At 37.6% G+C, this 21,845-nt stretch overlaps 1 protein-coding gene across 1 annotated transcript in view; it reads right to left on the bottom strand.

Annotated features, from left to right (window-relative positions):
* Positions 1–2,524: 2,524 nt before the first annotated feature.
* LOC131060163 (1-phosphatidylinositol-3-phosphate 5-kinase FAB1A) overlaps positions 2,525–21,845 on the bottom strand; it is a 106,518-nt gene continuing 87,197 nt past the window's right edge. Inside the window, exons 6-12 of the mRNA XM_057993293.2 lie at positions 7,750–8,736; positions 6,001–6,332; positions 5,744–5,867; positions 5,480–5,614; positions 3,590–5,359; positions 3,194–3,451; positions 2,525–3,088 (exon numbers count right to left, since the gene is read on the bottom strand). Of these exons, the coding sequence (XP_057849276.2) occupies positions 2,843–3,088; positions 3,194–3,451; positions 3,590–5,359; positions 5,480–5,614; positions 5,744–5,867; positions 6,001–6,332; positions 7,750–8,736 (3,852 nt within the window). The 3' untranslated portion in view covers positions 2,525–2,842. The remainder of the gene's footprint in view (positions 3,089–3,193; positions 3,452–3,589; positions 5,360–5,479; positions 5,615–5,743; positions 5,868–6,000; positions 6,333–7,749; positions 8,737–21,845) is intronic.

Below are 21,845 nucleotides of genomic sequence, written 5' to 3'. Positions count from 1 at the left end.
AAATGTTTGATCAAAACATATGATTGCTTAATATTTTTAACAATTGCTTTGTTGCTTCTTGAAGTATAAATATTTAGTCAAATATGATAATAGTATCAATGACTTGAATTATACAATTTTTGAGAAGGGTGCCTTCTTATAAGTTCATACATTACTCTGATAGAGTTGCCTAAAGTTGTACAATAGAACATTGTTAAATTTATTAATATTAGAGTACTATTGAATAACTAAGGATTGTGCAAGTACGTACATCTTTATATTGCATGAAAATTTGCAACATTGAGGATCTATTGTGATTAGTTGAATGAAGAATTTGTTGAACATTATGAAAACCAGACAAATTATTGTTCTTCCCTGAGAAGGAAGATGTTGATGAGCTACTTATAACTGTTATGCAAATTATACAATAACTTTGATAGAAAACCTATGAAAGGGGTTGAATGTATAGTTCTTTTATGTTGGCATGTTCTTATGAGAACCCCACATTGCTTGTGCCATTCATTTTGGTGAGGTGGATGGCACTTGCATAACTTAGTCACATGCACATGCTTTAAACTACTTGGATATGCTTGAGCCACAAGTGGATTCTTGTGACACCACACAATATACTATTGGAATAGAAAAAAAATAATGATGCCTTGCCTTCTATGGCTAGGGAATGGGGTGGTGTTATGCATATGACCATCAAATTCCAATTTCAAGGAAAAGTGAGCTAGAGGTTGCATTGAGGCTATCTTGATTGAACAAAAGGCCAAGAAAACACCTTACCAAAATATAAGGCAAACCCAATTTTGATCCAACCCTCTTATGACAACCTTTTAGAGGCTATTGCATATCAACTTTTCCATATGTTCACCAAAAACTTTAAGCACTCATGATAATGGATCTCCAAAACATGGAAACCCAAAGTTATCTTTACATTGATAATGGGATCCAAATGTTTCCTTTAACCATCAGACAGTCTAAAACTACTCCATGTTTCTATAAAAAAATTAATTCCAATCTCCACATATAATAATAGACCCCAAAATTCCACCACACAATGAAAAACATTATATGTTGACCCATTATCAATTTGAAATTTGTAACATACCTTGAAATTATAAGACGTAACATACCTTAAAGGCTCCAAATAAAATTGAAAAGTCTATAACAATCTCTATGGATTTGTCATAACTAAAACATTTCATTTTCTTGAGTATTTGTAAAGATAGAATTCTAACCATTTACTACTAGAGAAACTTACCTCGTAAACCGTGACTTTTGAAAGAGATTAAACATTTCTTACTTTGTGGAGTAGCCATTAGACTATGCGCACATATTTTTAAAATGTTACCAATGCAATTAACATGATCACTTTTTTGGCATTGTTCCTATTCCTATTACTTTGGAACTGCAATGGAAGCCCTCAAAACCAAGAGCTACTAACAAATTAACTAATAAAGATGACTTTCTAAGGGCCAAGCATGGGCATCAAGACAAGGACCATATAAATAAGGTTAAATAGTTTCTTAAAGCTAAGTCAGATTCTATGAATGTATTTGTGGACACTTAAGAAAACCAAATACCAAGTACCGACATAAAGGTCAATATACAACCACAAAATATAAAAATGGATCAAAGATGAGATAAGTTTATAAGAAAGTGGAGATCCCTCCTTGATCTATAACGCGGAGATCCTTTTTCCAGATCAAAGTATCCTCTAAATTAGTCTATTGTAATATCTAAGAAGACCACAAAAACATCAAGGACTCAATAGGGCAACGGGAATTAACTAGTAACCTTTCAAGGGCATCCCAAGCAATCCATAAAAATATAACCCCGTGGTGTTATAGGCTTTCAAGAGAACCAATCCCAACAAGAAAGACATTCTCTAGGTCTAGAATAGACGAATTAAATAAAAAAACACTTGAAAATCCATGCACAAATTTTAAGTGGGAGGCTAGAGAGTAGAGGTAGAGATTAGAGGAATTGGGAGGTGTAGTTCCCTTTCTTTTCAATAAATTTAGTCTAAATCAATAGGTATCATGCAGAGATGAAGAGGATATGGTCGTGGACTACCCATAGTGTTTAGATTATTGTGAATTATTGTGATCTCAGAAAACGATTTACGTATTTATGCATTTTTATTGTCCTCTTGCTCTCTTCATGTTGATAATAGACAGATAGGCAGCCTCTAATCATCTTTGGATGCAACTAACTTGTCGCCACAATGATATATAGATCGAGGATCATGGATTTGATGTGATTTTACTACTTGATATATAGAATAATGTCTATATAGAGACAAACCAAAAATACTGGAGGAAAAGCACAAAAAAATTATAAAGTCTTTAATAAAAGTGTTGGTCAACTAAAGAAATGCATCGTTACTGCCGATGTATCCTACAAGAGCTTGCGGAACCCATGTAACTTCAGTCAAAAACTCATAAGCCATTTGTTTAGCGTAAGGTAATTACACGCAATATAGAATGACATAAGATGCACCAGCCATTGTAACCACAACAGATGTGACTGTATGCTCTGAAAATGGAAGTTACAAAGATTATATTTATTATGGAAATTCACTGAACAATCTCAATTTACACCAACTAGATGAAAATTCATATTTCAATTAGCTAGTGGTACACGGCAACTTACAGACCCAACTCACATCAAATACCAACGAAAAAATATAATCCAAAGAAATTTACAGAAAACAATTTACCACTCACAAAGGAACAGATAGGGGGAAACAATCTTGCTTCTTTTCACACAATCAATACTATCGAACATTGTCTCCAATACTTTTTCTCATATTATTATCATCTGATTTCATCAGTGAAGGAATAAGATGAGGAGGTCATGGTTCTGGAACTGTCTGAAAATAGTTAGAAATCGCCTTCCTAAACCGTTTTTTGTATTCCTTTGGAGAAATAACAGTAGGTGACTCATTCTTTGGACCTCCAAGAATTCCAGAGGCTTTTACCCAAGTTTCAAGATGCTTATCCCACGTATATTGCCTCACAAAATCAATAATTCCCAAAACCAGTTCTTGTTGCTCTTCATCAACTCCAACAAGTAATGAATAGTCCATCACATTAATTGACTGTAACATCAAACACACATGAACAACCATAATAAGAATCTCAAAACAAACCCAAATCAACCTTTCAAGAATCTGACACCTAAGAAAAAGTGGAAGAGCATTTACATTAAGAAAAGAAGTATCATTCCAAACAGCTCGCTCCAGATGGTGCTTCGCCTTGTTCCCAACAAAGATTGGAGAAGATAGCATTGCTTCAATTAAATTCTGGTCTAGAAGAACTCCACTGGATTCTGGATTGTAGCGGTTGCGAAGAGAACCTTTAAGGTCATAAATCCTTGTTACAGATCTCCCAAAGAAAAGGTTTTCCATCACCATAAGATCCATTTTTCCATCTTTGCTGCCTTTGGACTGCTTTATACTAACCTGCAATAACAGTCAAATTATAAAGCATCCAGATTTGCAATTGGAAAACTAGAATCTTATTTCGGAACAGATTAGGGTATCAATACAGTTACATTGAAACAATCCTCTCAAAAGTGAGGATTATGTTATAGCAATCACCTGATAGACTCCAAGTACTTTTGCAAGACAAGTGGGGCTTCCTGTGCTTAGAGAGTTCGTAAGATGTTTGAAATATTCTGGGGCAAACTTCAAAAAGGACTCCAATTCTGTCTTGGTGAGCTGCTTGATAATAAATCTATCATCTAAAGTTTTGGCAAAAAAAACTTTGCTCTTTCCACCTTGTGCTACCCATTTTTTACAACGACTCAAAGAACATATAAAGTCTATCTCTGTTAGACAACATATTTTTCTAAGAGCACTAAAGTTTTTTGCATGATAACAAATTACTGAGTACTTCACCTTTCCAAGTTGACATACATCGCTAAAACTAATTTCTGCATGTGTGACCTTTGTATGTAGCAATGGTTCTGAATCTGCAGTCCCATGTGAACCAGAAGTAGAAGCATTCTCAGAGGAATTACTTCTACCTTCATAATCAAATTCAGACACCTCTGACGAAAGATCAATGTTTTTATGTAATCGAGAAACAACTCTATCAGTACCAATTGAATCTATGATTTCTCTCTGAATGTCCTCATGTTTGTCTCTCTGCTTCTCTTCCAATGTGTTATCTGAAATCTGGGCCCAGTATTGTTTAGATGAAAGAGCATAAGCTATTAGGCTTGTTGGTTCATCATCATAAACAGGAATTACAATATTATTAATGCCAGAAGGTAGGAGTAACCTGGCTGCACCTTGATTGAGCAGTGTAAAAGCCGAGTTTACTAACACTGGGGTGTATTGACTGATCAACTTATAGAGAAACTCTTGAGAAGCCTTGCTTAAAACAACATACAAGCATGAAAATGGATGCCAAATTAAGTTTTTGAAGTCTTTTAGTTCATTAAAAGATTTGACAGGCAATGAAGGTGTGCTTGTACTTGGCTTTAAAACATCCTTATCTTGCATGTTCAAATTAGAGTCACAAGACTCAATGTTAACAATTGATTGAATTAGGCTTTGTTGGACTGAATTCTCAAAAGGCAGTTCGCTGACTTCCTCAGAATTCAGTATCTTATTCAAAGCGTGGGATGCAAATAAGTGAGCACCAGTCCATGCTGCATTAAATGTATCAGAAAGATCAGAGACACCACAAGAATTCCCTTCTGATGGTGGTCTGTGAAATTGCAAATTTCCTTCCAAAAGACTCAAGTCAACCTTTCTACCCTCTAAACCAAGAGCTTGATTTCCTGAAATATTGTCCCTGGCAGAACATTTGTTGCTGGTAGACTGAGATGTCATTTCCTGCCCAGCTATATCAAAGTTTCTGATAGGCTGCTTTCCATCCACCATCAAGTCCAGAGACTTATCATATGTTTTTGGTACCTCTGTCAGTTGGTCCACCAAATTTACATCCTGTAGACTGCAAGGAATGTTAAGGGACTGGACAATTTCATCAGCAATCACTTTCTCACAGCCAAGTTTTGTCTCTTTAGTGCCAGTACATTCACTATTTACCCCATGGCCATCACCATGCATAGAAGATAAATTGAAGCCACTGACACTCCCATCATGATTATTGGCCATGTGACTCCCTATTTTTTCATTACTCCCGGTTTGCTTCTCCACAGAGCTATCGAGATCTTGTGGTTTAATAACAGAACTTATCAAAGATCTTTCAACTTCAACTGATGAAAGCAACTGACTGAAACGGCACTCCCATACATAAGATTCAAAAAGAAGTTTCCGTCTTAAACAATTGAGCTCCAAAATATCAGCAGCTGGTTGACCTGGCTGCCAGTTTTTAGTTATAGCCTTTTGCAATGAGTCCTGTTTCACAAACTATAATATATGAAGGCTGGTTGTATAATAAAATATTAGACAACCTAGACAAAATTTCGGAAATGTCGCAATCAGAATAAAATATTATAAGGCCTGAGAGGTCATGACCTTGAATTCTTGCCTCTCTTCCTGTAGCATTCCTTCAATTTTTGAAAGATCTCTCAACCCACCAGTAACATTGCATTTAATCCCGTGAATCAAACGCAAAATCTCTGAAAAGAAGTTTGACCCCTCTTCTGCAACCTGTTTGCTTGCACAATCAGTCAGTAATATTGTAAACCAGCAAATAATCCGAAAGAGCATGCAAGGCTTTGGAACTATTAAAAAAGTTAAAACACACACATAAAAGAGCACAGCATTCATCAAAGGTACCTCTGCCACTTTCTTTCCGAGCCATTCTTGCTGGTTTGAGTGGTTGAACATTATTTTAGAAGGCAAACAAACCCCAAAAACATTGATGGCAGAATAATGGAAACATGCTACCAGATTGCCCAACCTGCTCCAGCCAATTTGCAAAAAAAACATTATAACAAGTCATTCCAAGATTCTGAAATAGAAAAGCAAAGGAAAAGAGCTAGGAAGTCACTGCAGTTGATGACATTGGCATAAAAGACAAGTTATATTAATACCCGTAAAATTGAAGGCAGTCTCTTTGCAAGCAATGTCCACAACTTGCAATATGTGCTTCAATATGATTTAAGAAAATAAGCTCTAAAAATTTTCCATAGGAGAGAACTGAAGCTCCATCAGACATCACTACTCTCCTGTTTCCCTGTGGAATTCCATCTTTCCATTCACATCTCAGACAACGATGCCACATCCATATTTTCCCTTCCCCTACACTGGGTAAAATAAAATCAGAATGAAGCTGTTGAACAGATATTGTAAGCTTTCCCTGCCGATGTGTATAAAAATAAGCATGAGCAGTTGGAGGTTGATCACAAGCATGGCAGCGAGAACTCTGCAAAATCCAGGGAAATTATAGCATCCAGTTCTTACAACCAAAAATGCTAGATTTCATGCTCTATTCACTAAGTTATCAACCCTGGTGAGTTGAGATGCAGATTTGATCTACGTTTGCAATTCCATCTATGAACCCATTACTGCACACATTCAAATACATCCACACATGCAAAAACGCACACATATGCACATACATCTGAACACAGAGAAATGTCTTATGTGGATATATATACTATTATACACACACACACACACACACACACACACACTCATACACATACACATACAGATACATATACATATACATATACATATACATATACATATATATACATATACATATAAACATATACATATATATATATATATACATACATATACATATACATATATATATACATATATATATGTGTGTGTGTGCATGTATATGTATGTCTATATATATATACATATATATATGTGTGTGTGTGTGCATGTGTATATATATATATACATATATATATACATACATATACACATATATCTGTGTGTGTATGTATATGTTATGTATATATATATGTGGGATATATTAATATTTTAAAAAGGAAAAAAGGAAAAGACAGTTTCTAGGTCACAGTCAAACAAGACACTAGTTTGATCATTGATGTATGAGAGCTATCTTATGCGAACATTTCTCAAGAAAATTATTTTCCATTAATAAGGATATGAATGAATGTGAGAAAGGGTATGGGGATTGGATCACATTCTCGTAACCAAGTTTACTAGTAACTATGTTATCCTCCCATTTATATGTGAGCTTAGGTTCAGCACTTAAACTGTCTTCTTTGTGTAGGAAATCTTCTTCTGCATTTTGAAGTTGAATACATGTTCAGCACTTAAGCTGTCTTCTTATGTGTAGGAATCCTTCTTTCTGCATCTCAAATTTGAGCTTATGTTCAGCACTTCAAAAGTCTTCTTGTGTGTGGGAAATCTTCTTTCTGCATGTAAACGTTGAGCTTATGTTCAGCAATTAAACCACATCTTGTGTGTAGGAAACTTCCTTTCTATATCTCAAGGTTTAGAAAGCAGAACCAACGATTCAGACTAAGATGTGTAAAGTTTCAAATTGGATTTCATTTTGTGCACACATGTGCAATGATTGCAATCTGTCTTCATTCCAAGAGCTTATCATGCACAAAGCATTAGGTATCATACACACAAAGATCTGTGACCTTCCAAGGTTATAACCAAAGATTCCAAACACAACCCTGTAGTCTGTTAATGAAAAAACCTATAAGGTAGTAAGAAAATACTCGTGTCATAGAAAAGAATGCCTTGTCAAATAATCTATTACTCATCACAAAAAGGAATGCCCTGTCAAACAATCTATCTCTGTGTAAAATAGTAGAAAGTACTCATATCATGAAAAAGAATACCTGGACAAATAATCTATCCTTCATGAACCTTTCAAGAGGCTTGTCAGAACTTCCATAGTAGTTGATACGAGAGACATGGCTACATTCACACACAGTTCCCTTCAAAAGACAGTGGCTGGAAAAAGAAACCAGAATACTCTGATGTAAAGAAAGAGAAGTTGTTAAGCCTTCTTTAGAGATTCCTCCTTCATAATGAGTACAATCTTTGTTCTTGGATTCGATTTTTGGCTCAGAATCTAAGGAGTCAAAATCATTCCGAATATCAGTTATTCCTTCATTCTTTGACTGCACTTTACCAGGTGATTCTTCAGAGATCTTTCTACAATCATCAGTTCCAGAAGTATCAGAAAATGTGGATACATCACCTGTAGTGCAATTGTTAGATTCTGAATCCTTCATGCCCAAATAAGAAGTAATTGCTGCATATGAGCTTCTATCAGTAAGTGGGAAAGCTTCCCCAAAGGCCCATTTTAAAGAGGCAGATAACCCAGACATTAAAGGAGATGAAGATACAGGTGACAACAAAACCCCACGATAAGCTGCATTTATAGATTTTTGAAGCATCACCTCATTTGTTGGACAAACATCCCTGCAACTAGGCATGCTAACACATTCTTTTATCTGTAAAGGTCCAGTAGAAATAGTGGGTTCAGAATCTTGCTCAATTTTGTTCAAATAATCTCTTGAAAGATGAGGAGAAATGGCGAGACTTTTATCTTTGTTATGTTCTTTAAATTCTCCTGCATGTGCTTTATGTAGAACAGGAACTGCAAAACCATGTATTGTACAAATGGATGTTTCTGAATGCATTTGTCTGCTTGGTTTGCCAACAATTGCTGCAGAATGAGAGGGAGTTTCAAGAAACCTGGCCCTTTCATCTGTAAGGAAGGATGTCTCAAGAACCAAATGGTTTGCTGCAAAAACTGCATGCTGAACAACACGTTTAACTTTTTTCAGCTCATCTCCACTGGCCCCTTTTAGCAAAATCTGTAAACAAAACATGATAATAAGATTTGTCAATTAACTAAAAGAAGTATCCAAAACCACTAGAATATAATTATGAGGCACAAAAGAAGCCAATACATCCCAAATCAATCAAATAATAATTTGCTAAAATCCATTTAGATTAAGAAGAACAGTTGTTTTAAGTGTTAAGAAGGGCCTGCATTCCATCTAAGGTTGAGTGATGCAGGAAGGGAGGAGGCCCTATCCTTCCCATATTGAGGAGAATGGAGGAGGAAGCCTGCTTATCACAGTGGAAAGTTACTGAAATTACCAAAAGAGTGGTGCTGCTGAAGCTTCAATAAATACATCATTCATGCAACTTAAGTGTAGTTAACACACAAAAACAGTTAAGCCAGGAACTTATCTGTACACCATCATTCATTTTCTTAAATCTAACTAAAATACTCACAAGCATAGACACAAAATAATGCAAAAGTTAACCCTATATAAATATGGCATAAATGATATCAGTAAGCAAAGACATAACATTGATAGCAAGGAAACAAGCTGAAATATGTATTTGAATTCTATTTAAGACTTAAGTGAACAGAATAACAGCCATCTCCAAACCTGAGTTTTTCGGTTCCTTTGTTAACTTCATATATGCTTGATTGAAATTTAGCATTTTTCCTTCTATGTAGGTTATTTCCCAGTTATATGTGAAATGAACTTTGTGACTACGATTACAAGAAATTATTTAATTCCAATAAAATGTAAATGAAATTTGAATGCTTCTGGTTGGTATAGTATTGTTGATGTTAACAGCTTTTACTAGAATCTCTCCAAAATTAGTTAAAAAATACTCCAAACCTTAATATCATATCAAAAAGGAATATCAGCCTGTTTTCATGAAACGTGATTCTGACACTCATATGTAGCTCAAATAGAAAACATTTAATTTCTTGTTGACTGTAACTTTTGGAATATTTAAAATCTTCAAGTTAAAAGTTTATTCACCCTTTCGCTTGCTGGGACTTTGCTAAAAATGACTTGTGATTTTAATGGTGTTTTGAGTTTGAACCATAGAAATTTATGTGCTTAATTAAACTTTTAAAAATTTGTAAATTTAATGAACCTTCACCTGTACCTCTACCCAACGGTAAAATAAAAGGGAAATCACTATAAAACTTGAAGCTGAATAAACACCTAACACAAGCTCGTAAGCAATTTAAAGAAAAACAAATATAATACAGTAATCATAAATTACATGTCATTTCATCTATTCATTCATTTCATTTCATCATATTTGATTAGATTTGGGCCTTGGCTACTGCCCCTTACGTACTGATTAGCTATCCTAATCTCTGATGAGTTTAAAGGACTTTTCATCACCTGATTATATTGGGCTTTCATGTCTTTAACCCAATAATCCAACAATCACAAGCACACGTGGCTTGTACCCAATCATCCCCAACTATCAAAAGGAATTCAAGAGTTACACACAATCACTCAACTGTCACAGGCATTTATTGGTTCTTCAATATTTATCCCTCTTTTGAAAATAACAAGTATTAAATAATATTCATTCAAAGCTATGTTACCCCGAGATTCCGGGACGGGGACAGTAGGGGACGGTGGGACGCATTTCCGGGACGGCAAATTTTTTGCCAAATTTGGGGACGGCGAGGGATGGCAAAGGGGACGGCTATATAAAATATAGGGAAAATTTAAAATATATAGAAAAATTCTAAATGTTCATATGAAAACATGGATAAAGCAAGCATATATACATTATATTCATATGAAAACATGGATATAGCATGTGTATGATACTATGAAAAGTTGAAAACATTTTAGAATGTAAATTCTGAACATACAAAATTGTTAATACTCAATAGACAATATGAAATTATGCATTCATAAATCAGAATTTCAATTCATTCACATTGTCAATATGCATATCATAATAGATATTAAAGAAATAACATACAAAATGTCAAAATGCCCAAAGGACACTGCTGCCATATAGTTTTATTGTCAATTACGATATGAAAATCAAAATAGTACTAAGTAAAACTAAATACAAAAAAGAAAAGTATAATGCTGCCCCTAAACTGCATCTCCTAACATTGCATCAAAATCAGAGTCCTCTGAGTCTCTCCCATTATCATGGTCTACGTCCACCTCATCCAATGGAATCCCAACCAATCCCTGTGGTGTCTCCTCCTCATCAACCTGACAAAGTATAATTCTGCCCCTAAACGGCATCTCCTAACATTTTTTTTATTTTTAATAACAATTTGAATTAATAAGGGGCCTATATTAGAAAAAAAAATTTAAAAATTGAGAATACGTTTTTTATTATTTTAATATTTTTTAATGGCCTTAGATATGGGGGACGTCTGGCCATCCCCGGGACAGATTGGGGACGTCCCAGCTGTCCCCAGCCATCCCCGGGATGTACGGACGTCCCCCAGAGCTAGGGCAGGCATCCCCCCGTTTCGGGGACATCCCCTCAAAATACATGACAATTTGGGGACGGGGGGAAACATCCCCTGGCCGTCCCCAAGTCCCCGAAACGTCCCCGGGACTAGGATGGGGGTTTTCAGGTCGGGGACGCGTCCCCGGGTAACGTAGATTCAAAGTAATCCTACACATGCAAGATTCAGCAATTTTCTAAGAGTAAATATCCAGTCAAATTAAGCATACAAAATGGCTATACCTTTCAAAATAATTAGCTAAGAAGATAATTGCCTTATCCATACTTAAAAAGCAGTTTTTGCAACTTAGTCAATGAACACTCACAAAAACGTCAATGCTTGTTAACAGTATAATTTCTGACTAAATTCTTCTTCAAGAGGTCAAATGCAATGTAATTATTTTTTTAATATTGAAATAAGTCTACAAGCCAACGGGTACTTGGTCTACTAGTGAAGTTGAAAGGTTCTAAATGAGCCCACCAGGGGTCAAGTCTTGCTGAGTGCAACGCCCCAACACCATAAGGGATGAGGCCAGGATCATGCCCCAGGCAAATTTTGGTGGAATGGATACCCCTCAGACCTTGGCTCTTAGCTGAAGGAGACCCCCATGAGGTATCTCCAACCAAAAAAAAAGCCTACAAGTAGTATATTCCCAGAAAGAGCGAATGAAATATTCCAAAATACACCTGAAAGTGAAAGCTCCGAAAGAGCATACTATCATAAAACACAAAATAACTCTGGTTAATAAGTCTCAGCTCCCAAAGGGAAGCTATCCATGCAGAGAAAAACTTAAAATTCAACCAAAAAAACAATTGAGAACAACTTCACAATAATCCAATAGGATCCTTCCTTTCGCAATCCTTGCCCTCACCACCATCATTACCAACAGGTCCCTCAGCATTAACACCCTATATTTCATTGTCATGCCCCCAAAAGCGAATTTGCATCTGCAATGACTGAGTAGGGTTGATGCAAGGAGGGAATAGGGCATTTGCATTGCCTTGAGATAAGAAATAGAGCGAACACATTAAGTGCTGGTTTGTTAAGACAAATGAATTAGTTTAGGGCAGCGGTCATAATATTTGAAAAGACGCGATCTTTCAAAGGAGAGGCTCTTTCCCAAGGGACACATCATTTCAACATGGAAGAGAGATATAAGAAAAGAGGAAAGCATCGATGAGGGGGGAACACACAGAGACTACTCCCAAAAAGAAAGCAGATAATATCAGAAGTCCATGATCCAGTAGCAGATTGAACATCAGCAATTAGCTTCATAAACATAATAACTATTCTGTGGTATAAATATTGCTTACATATTATCTGCCATTCATTATCTGCATGTATACATACTGTTTATGTATAATAAAGACTATTTAAATGTATTTTTCTGTTGATAGAATAACAGATATGTTTGTCTGCCTGAAAACCACCCTGTAGGATGGGCCTGGGTTGTAAGCAGAAAAGGGCATACCCGGCTGGTAAGAAGCTGTTCTAGAGATCAAAGGGATCCCCAAAACCACAGGACACTTACCAAGAGGACCAAGTATTCCACTTACGACCCCCGCCCAATCCCACAAGGTGGCAAGTTGTCATATTCCCATGTAGACAGCAGGCAATGATTAGAAACATTAAACAATACATGTACATAAATATATATATATTCAATACATAAATTATTTTTACCACTTAGAATACATTTTATCTTAACTAGTAATGAAAGGATGCATCCATTCCCAAGCCACCTCCGGAATAGACACCACGTTTCAAAGGGAATCGCGTGGTTTCAAAGAGGTATAAAACCGCACCCCAAGGAAACACAAGAGAGGGAGTGACAAGGAGAAAGCATCCAACAGGTAACTTCGTTACTCAGTAATAATATTTATTTCAGTTTTCATAATTTATGATGCCTAGACAACCATGAGGATTGTCCGGGGAATGCATCAGTCAGCAGACGATGTAAAAGGGCTAGTCGCTGGTTCTTCCCAGCGATGAAGAACTAGCGCCTAGTAAGCATTCCTTCCCATCACCAGTAGGCTGGTATGTCCCCAAGCCAATCTGCTTAAATGTCGAAATGTTGAAGTATGTTTTGTGCCAGTTGTATTAAATCTGTTTTCATTCCTCATATAACAATAATTAATATAATTTAACTAGTGACCCAGATTAATTGCTAAATCGGTTCCATGCCTAAGAATGTCTTACCAAATGAACTAAGCACATCTATAATGTACAAAAGAGTAAAATGAACTTAATCTTCACGCTAGATAGGTAACCTGCAATATCAGGTTTAGAATGTTGCATTAAAATACACTTTAGTGATAGACAAAAGAATAAAAATAATTCATTCATTCTCAGACACAACTAATATGTAGAGAAAAGGAATACTAATTAATGATAGTCATGTTTTTGCAACTAAGCACAAATATAATGAATTAGTCCCTACAAATTTATATATAATGGATAAATGTTAACCAAGTAATATAGTCATTAATCTATGTTTTATGTATGCATTTGTTATCTTCCTGATATTCTCTGTTTGTTAGTACATTCAAGATAATGAGTGCAAGCCAGGGGTATGCTGGGCCCATCCTCAGGTGGCCCTATTAGCCCTAAGAGACGGGATGGGTTTGGATGGGTAGCCTAGCCAACCTGGAAAATCCTCAAAATCTAGAATGGGTCGTGTATGTATTTTGTGCTGCAATAATTATGCCACCGATCTAATATTACTGCTGGCATAAAATAAAATATCTAAATGTTGCAGGAAATCGTAATTTCCTTTTGTGGCCCTAAATCCAACCTTCGGTGGATAGATCAGGCCCTAATTATCAGAAAGGCAAGGCAGGTACAGCAAAGGTTCATTACAGTGGTATCAGAGCCTCCTTCCTGCCACCCTGTGGAAATAGTTAATGCAACAAAGCCAAAGATCCCGTAGGGCCTTAGAAAGAGAGAGAAAAAAAGGAGCCAACAACATGAGTGAACAAGCTAGTAATAAACTTAGGGCCTTCATGGAGCAAACTGCTCAAGCACTAAGGGAACAAACTGAAAGAACCATGCAAGCCTTCATTGAACAAAATGAGAGGAATAACCAACTAGTCCTTCAGGCCCTCCAAAACATAAGCAACCATAACACCAAAGAAGCCCAATCCAATCATTCTGAAAACCACCACCCCACCCCGTCAAAGGACACTAGCTCAAGGCCCACTCGACCTTCATTCCTACCTGAGGAAGCGCCAATAAGTGATGATAACCATGACATGCCCATGGGAAATGTAGATCAAATCCTTGCAGACTACCGCGGGTTGGATCCCGAACTACAAGATCTTGTAACCTTCAAAGACTATTGTGATGCCAAACTAAAGACATTGGGCCGGAATGAAAGACATCCTCCAGCCCACAAAGAGCTTCAAAACAAGCTCAGTAAGGTGACTATCCCCAACTATGATGGGGAAGGCAAGGTATTAGCTAGGTCATGGGTCCAAAAATTGGATACCTATTTATCCCTCAGCCCCATGACTCAATCCAATGCCATTAAATTTGCTATACTTCATCCATCCGGAGTTGCCCATGAGTGGTGGCACCATGGCCTTATCACTCAAGGACATCAACTTATAAACACATATGAGGAGTTCACCCAAAAGCTCATAAAAAGATTTGACCAAAAGCATCCTGAGTGGTACTTTCGAGAGCTCACCCAACTAAGGCAGCAGGGGACTATTGAAAACTATGCCACAGAATTCCAGAAATTAGCAGTGATGGTACCAGGTCTAACACAAGAAAGGCTTACTTACCTATTCATAGAAGGCCTGAGGGGATCAATCAAAAGCACAATGAGTGCCCATGAACCCCAAACATTAGATGAGGCTATACAGAAAGCTATGAAATTTGAAGAAAGCTCACCCAAGGACAAGACCAAGCCCTTTGGCAACTCCTCCAAACCTCCGCCCAAGGACAGTAAACACAATCAAGAAGGGATTGTAAGGTCTTGCACCTATTGCAAGGGAAAGAGAGAAAAGGGACATATGTGTTCAGCCTTGGAGGACCTTAAAAAGAAGGGACTTTGTTTCACATGTCTAAAACCCTATGAAGGAAGGAGCCATAAATGTCAAGGCCGGGCTCACAAAATAGAAGCCTCACCATATGAGGATGAGGAAGAGCCACCTAGCAAAAGGATGAGACTGGGGGAGGAAGATCAGGCCATAGTTGCCACTATCACCCATGCTGCTAAACACAATCTGTTTAGAATCAAGAGTTCGCTTAAAGGGAAGAAAGTAGTCGCACTTGTGGACAGCGGAGCCTCCCATAACTTCATTGATGAAAGGGTTGTCAAGCAGCATAACTTACCCACACAAAATTTTAAGGGGTTCGAAGCAGCAACAGCCACAGGGGCAAGGGTCCAATGCACTAAGTTGGTACCTAAGTTGGAGTTCATAATAGGTAGCCATCCGGTAAGGGAAGATCTCTACGTGGTACCATTGGACACAGATATCATATTGGGGACTTCATGGATTTATTCACTGGGATGTTTTATGTTTGATCTCCCAAACCAAATAATCAGATTTCAGAATGAAGGGAAGGAAGTTACTCTCAAGGGCTTACCTGATGGTAGCCCTGAAGTGGTTTCTTGTAAGAAATTGGAGCAAATTTTTAGAAAAGGACGAGGAGAATGGGTGGCCCAATGCATGATACTAGATAAGAGCAATACTCATGAGAAATCCACGCATATGGACATCATACCCATCATGGAGAAATATAAAGGGGTGTTTGGGGAAATTCCCCAAGGTTTGCCTCCCAAACGGGGGTTTGAACACACTATAGAATTGGAAGAGGAGGCAAAATCAGTCATCACTACCCCTTATCGCCACCCTCACAAATATAAGGAAGAAATTGAGAAAACCATTAAGGAACTACTTGCTATGGGACACATCCAACCTAGTTCCAGCCCTTTCGCATCATCAGTGGTACTTGTTAAAAAGAAAGATGGCACTCTAAGAATGTGTATTGACTATAGAGCACTGAATATGAAAACCATCAAAAATAGGTACCCAATCCCAAGGATAGATGAGCTAATTGATGAACTACACGGAGCCAGATATTTCTCCAAGATCGACCTTCGATCAAGATATCATCAAATCAGGATGAGGGAAGAGGACATCCACAAAACAGCTTTTCGGTGTCACTATGGACATTTTGAATTCTTGGTTCTACCTTTCGGTCTAACCAATGCACCAGCAACATTTCAGTCATGTATGAATCATACTTTCCGCAAGCAGCTAAGGCAATTTCTACTAGTTTTTTTTTACAACATTTTGATCTACAGCAAAACTTGGGAGGAGCACCTCAAACACATTGAGGACACATTAAGGATCCTAGAGCAAGAGTCACTTTATGCTAAGGCATCCAAATGTGAGTTTGGAATGGAGGAAATCCTATATGTAGGGCATAAGATTAATGCGGAGGGGGTTAGCGTGGATGAGGAAAAGATAGCCACTATCAGAGAATGGCCTAGACCTAAGTCCCTCACACAATTAAGGGGGTTCTTGGAGTTATGCAGTTACTACAGAAGGTTTGTACGGGGTTTCTCCAAAGTGGTAGCCCCTCTCACCGATCTAACTAAGAAAGGGGCTTTCACTTGGAGCGAAGCAACCCAAAGAGCTTTTGAAAGTCTAAAGGAAGCTATGAGCTCATGCCCCGTCCTAGCTATCCCTGATTTTTCCCTTCCTTTTGAACTACAATGTGATGCCTCCGGAGAAGGGATTGGAGTTGTCCTCATACAAAAGAAACACCCCATAGCCTTCGAAAGCCGTAAGCTGACAGAAACAGAAAAGCATTACCCCGTCTATGATAAAGAGATGTTAGCCATCATGCATGCCCTAGCCAAATTCCGCCAATACCTAGTTTGCACCAAATTCCATGTAAAGACAGACCATAACAGCCTAAGATTCTTTTTAAACCAAAGGGATCTAAATGATAGGCAACAAAAATGGGTCAGCAGGATACAAGCTTATGACTTTGATATTGAATAGGTTAAAGGAACAACCAATGTGGTAGTAGATGCCTTATCAAGGAAGCAACAAATAAATACCATAACTTCTATAAATGCTGATTGGAAATATGATCTTTTGGCAGAATACGCCAAGGACACTTTTGCTAGCGAGATCTTGAGGGACCCATCAAGTCATGCAGAATACAAAGTTGTGGAGGAGCTTATCCTATATAAGGACAGGTTGTACTTGGTGCCCAACTCTAAACTCAAGGAAGTAATAGTTAAAGAGTACCATGATAATCCATTGGCAGGACACCTAGGGTTCTATAAGACATATAAACAAATCAGAGAACGGTATTCTTGGAAAGGACTTAAGAAAGAAGTCCAAAAATACGTACAAGAATGTACACAGTGCCAGAAGAACAAAGCAGAACTCAACCACCCAGCTGGGTTGCTACAACCATTGCCCATTCCCGACCAGAAGTGGGAAAGCATTTCGATGGATTTTATCACTGGCCTACCCAAGGGCGAAGGAAAAGATTGTATATATGTGGTTGTGGACCGTCTCACCAAATATGCACACTTCTTTGCTATAACAAACAAATTCCAAGCATCTCAAGTAGCAGAAGTGTTTTTTAAGGGAGTTTTTAGACTTCATGGGCTTCCCCAAAATATCATAAGTGACTGAGACAGCCGGTTTATGGGGCAATTTTGGCAAGAAATCTTCAGGATGGCGGGGACTAGTCTCACTCCGAGTACTAGCTATCATCCCCAAACCGATGGACAAACTGAAATCGTCAACAAATGGATTGAAGGATATCTAAGAAATTATGTCATTGGGCAGCAAAAAGCTTGGATCAAATGGTTACATTTAGGAGAATACTGTTATAACACTACACATCATATGTCTATCCAAATGAGCCCATTCAAAGCACTTTATGGTTATGAACCCACCTCTTTTGGATCACTAATTACTCCAGAAAGTCAAGTACCACGAGCCAAGGATTTTATTCAAGAAAGCATGGACATCCTAAGGGCTCTAAAAGATCACATACATCAAGCCCAAAATCAGCAAAAGATATACGCTGATCGTAATCGTATTGAAAGATCATTTGAGATAGGGGACTTAGTCTTCCTACGGTTGCAGCCTTACAAGCAGTCTTCGCTAAAATCTAGTGGGGCAGAGAAGCTGAAGCCACGATTCTACGGACCCTACCCAATATCAAGGAAGGTAGGAGAGGTAGCATATGAACTTGAGCTTCCTCCAGGCAGCCGCATCCACAATGTATTCCATGTGTCTAGATTAAAAAGAGCATTAGGGCAGCAGATATCCCCATGCAAGGAGTTACCTCCAATAGATGACGAGGGAAAATTAACACTCGAGCTAGAAGCCCTTTTAGACGTAAGAGAAAGGAGAATAAAGAGTAAAAACATTGTAGAATACTTGATTTTATGGAAAGGGTTGCCGGAGGAGGATGCAACCTGGAAGGGTGAAGAGATCTTCAACCACCCAAATCTCCACATCGCTTGAGGACAAGCAATGTAAGGGGGGAGGACTATCATATTCCCATGTAGACAACAGGCAATGATTAGAAACATTAAACAATACATGTACATAAATATATATATATATTCAATACATAAATTATTTTTATCACTTAAAATACATTTTATCTTAACTAGTAATGAAAGGATGCGTCCATTCCCAAGCCACCTCCGGAATAGACACCACGTTCCAAAGGGAATCGCGTGGTTTCAAAGAGGTATAAAACCGCACCCCAAGGAAACACAAGAGAGGGAGTGACAAGGAGAAAGCATCCAACAGGTAACTTCGTTACTCAGTAATAATATTTATTTCAGTTTTCATAATTTATGATGCCTAGACAACCATGAGGATTGTCCGGGGAATGCATCAGTCAGCAGACGATGTAAAAGGGCTAGTTGCTGGTTCTTCCCAGCGATGAAGAACTAGCGCCTAGTAAGCATTCCTTCCCATCACCAGTAGGCTGGTATGTCCCCAAGCCAATCTGCTTAAATGTCGAAATGTTGAAGTATGTTTTGTGCCAGTTGTATTAAATCTGTTTTCATTCCTCATATAACAATAATTAATATAATTTAACTAGTGACCCAGATTAATTGCTAAATCGGTTCCATGCCTAAGAATGTCTTACCAAATGAACTAAGCACATCTATAATGTACAAAAGAGTAAAATGAACTTAATCTTCACGCTAGATAGGTAACCTGCAATATCAGGTTTAGAATGTTGCATTAAAATACACTTTAGTGATAGACAAAAGAATAAAAATAATTCATTCATTCTCAGACACAACTAATATGTAGAGAAAAGGAATACTAATTAATGATAGTCATGTTTTTGCAACTAAGCACAAATATAATGAATTAGTCCCTACAAATTTATATATAATGGATAAATGTTAACCAAGTAATATAGTCATTAATCTATGTTTTATGTATGCATTTGTTATCTTCCTGATATTCTCTGTTTGTTAGTACATTCAAGATAATGAGTGCAAGCCAGGGGTATGCTAGGCCCATCCTCAGGTGGCCCTATTAGCCCTAAGAGACGGGATGGGTTTGGATGGGTAGCCTAGCCAACCTGGAAAATCCTCAAAATCTAGAATGGGTCGTGTATGTATTTTATGCTGCAATAATTATGCCACCGATCTAATATTACTGCTGACATAAAATAAAATATCTAAATGTTGTAGGAAACCTTAATTTCCTTTTGTAGCCCTAAATCCAACCTTCGGTGGATAGATCAAGCCCTAATTATCAGAAAGGCAAGGCAGGTACAGCAAAGGTTCATTACACAAGTGTCTTTAGGGAGGCATCCATAGCCATTCCCCTTCATCATGCCATCCTTCTCACCCTCTTATGATTGAAGGTCCCTTGAGTTCATCTCAACAATCTATCAATATAGAGGTTGTAGAGGAAGCTGCAATAGGGTGCCCCAAAATGACCCTCTACCCAAGGCCCAAGAGCAAAACCCTATCCCTCTTGGCCTCATGTGGCCTTCCGCCATTGCATATGAGGTGGTGTACCTTGTGAGGGATCCATAGCCATTCCCCTCCTTGCATTCTCTTCCTCACCCTACCATAATTGATTGTTGCAAATTGGAAATCATATGTTTTCTCATATCTAATATTGTTAAATGCATAGGTATATATGTTATATTAGCATATAAGGAATCACACACTCATTTCTGCATACAAACCGATATAGATATACATATATGGTAAAAAATTATTTCTACATGCCACAAGAAATTAGAGTATCACAGTTCAGATCAGGTCTGATCGCTGTATATGAGAGCTCCTACTGTTCTTCCATGCCATTTGATGAATGCAGATTCCATGTATAAGGATTTCTGCTCTCCACCCTTATTTCCTTATATTGGCTGGGCTGACAATTAATAAAATCAGACCTCTGCCTATTAGTAGATCCAATTACTTATAATGTTTTTTCATATTCCCCTTATTCAAATCCTAGGCTTCAACTCTTTTATACCCCTTAAACTGGGAAGGGACATAGACTTTGGAAATATACAACCATTCTAAACACTGCCCTAGGTCGGCCCTTATTTAATTTAATTAATTTGAATAAATTTCATAGCTTGCTGCCCTAGGTCGTCCCTCAAAGCTTAGTCACTTATAAATCCTTGCTCAGCTCTCCCTAAATAATTATGCCCAAAATTATTATTTATTTGGGTCAGCCTTGCACCTATTAAATCGCCCGTTTTTTATTATTTAAGTTGTGGTTGATATTATTTTTCCCTAGTCTCAAGCAATGTACAACTAAAATCTCCACCTTTAGAATCACACTAGGAGCCAACCATGGAACACCGATAGTCGGCACTTAGGATTTCACATAAGATGTCCCTTTGTGGATTTGAACCTGGGTCTTCAAAATGAAAACCTGTGACTTTTGTTGAAATAATAGCTAGTTCGGATCAAATATAACTATTACTTGTATTGGGTTGGGCCCAAACGCATTAAGTAACTTGTAACATGTGTATGTAACTTGCAAATATGAAAATTGGGCGTGACCCATAATGTAACTTGTGGGTGACTAATTGGCCTATCGGCCTTAGTCACATTAAACGTGCAAAATTAAATATAACTTGTAATTTGGTCTAGCCCTATAATGGGCGATGTAACTTGTGGATAGGGCTAACCCTATATTGAACATTGTAACTTGTAAATGAAATGGGGCTGATCATATATTGGGCGCCAAGTTTAGGTCATCATATTATTATTAATTGATTATCCTTGTGACCCGACCTAGGATGAATTAGGTGGCTAAGATCACATATATATACAAGGTTCATTCATTCATCATTACACACAATGGAAGACATCGAATTTCATCCTTGATCAATAGTGAAATTATCCAATCAGCGAATATAACTACAAGGACAACAAATTGCATCATAAAGATCAGCGAGCATATCCCTATGGCAGCGAATTCATCTCCAAGAACAGCGAACTAATTCTGGAGCAGTGATTATCATTCATGGTCAGCGAATTGACTCCTTGATCAGCGAATGGTCCTATGATCAGCAGTAGCAAATCATGGTCCTATAATCAGCAGCAAAAAATCATCTTCAGTCAAGTATATTGCAGATAAGTTCATCATACTGCTGTGTATATGTTGATGTTCATATTGCTTC

The sequence above is a fragment of the Cryptomeria japonica genome, chromosome 7, assembly GCF_030272615.1.
Source record: "Cryptomeria japonica chromosome 7, Sugi_1.0, whole genome shotgun sequence".
In the NCBI taxonomy this organism is placed as follows: Eukaryota; Viridiplantae; Streptophyta; class Pinopsida; order Cupressales; family Cupressaceae; genus Cryptomeria; species Cryptomeria japonica.
The sequence above is the reverse complement of the archived record's forward strand: the minus strand, read 5'-3'. Positions and strand labels throughout refer to the sequence as shown.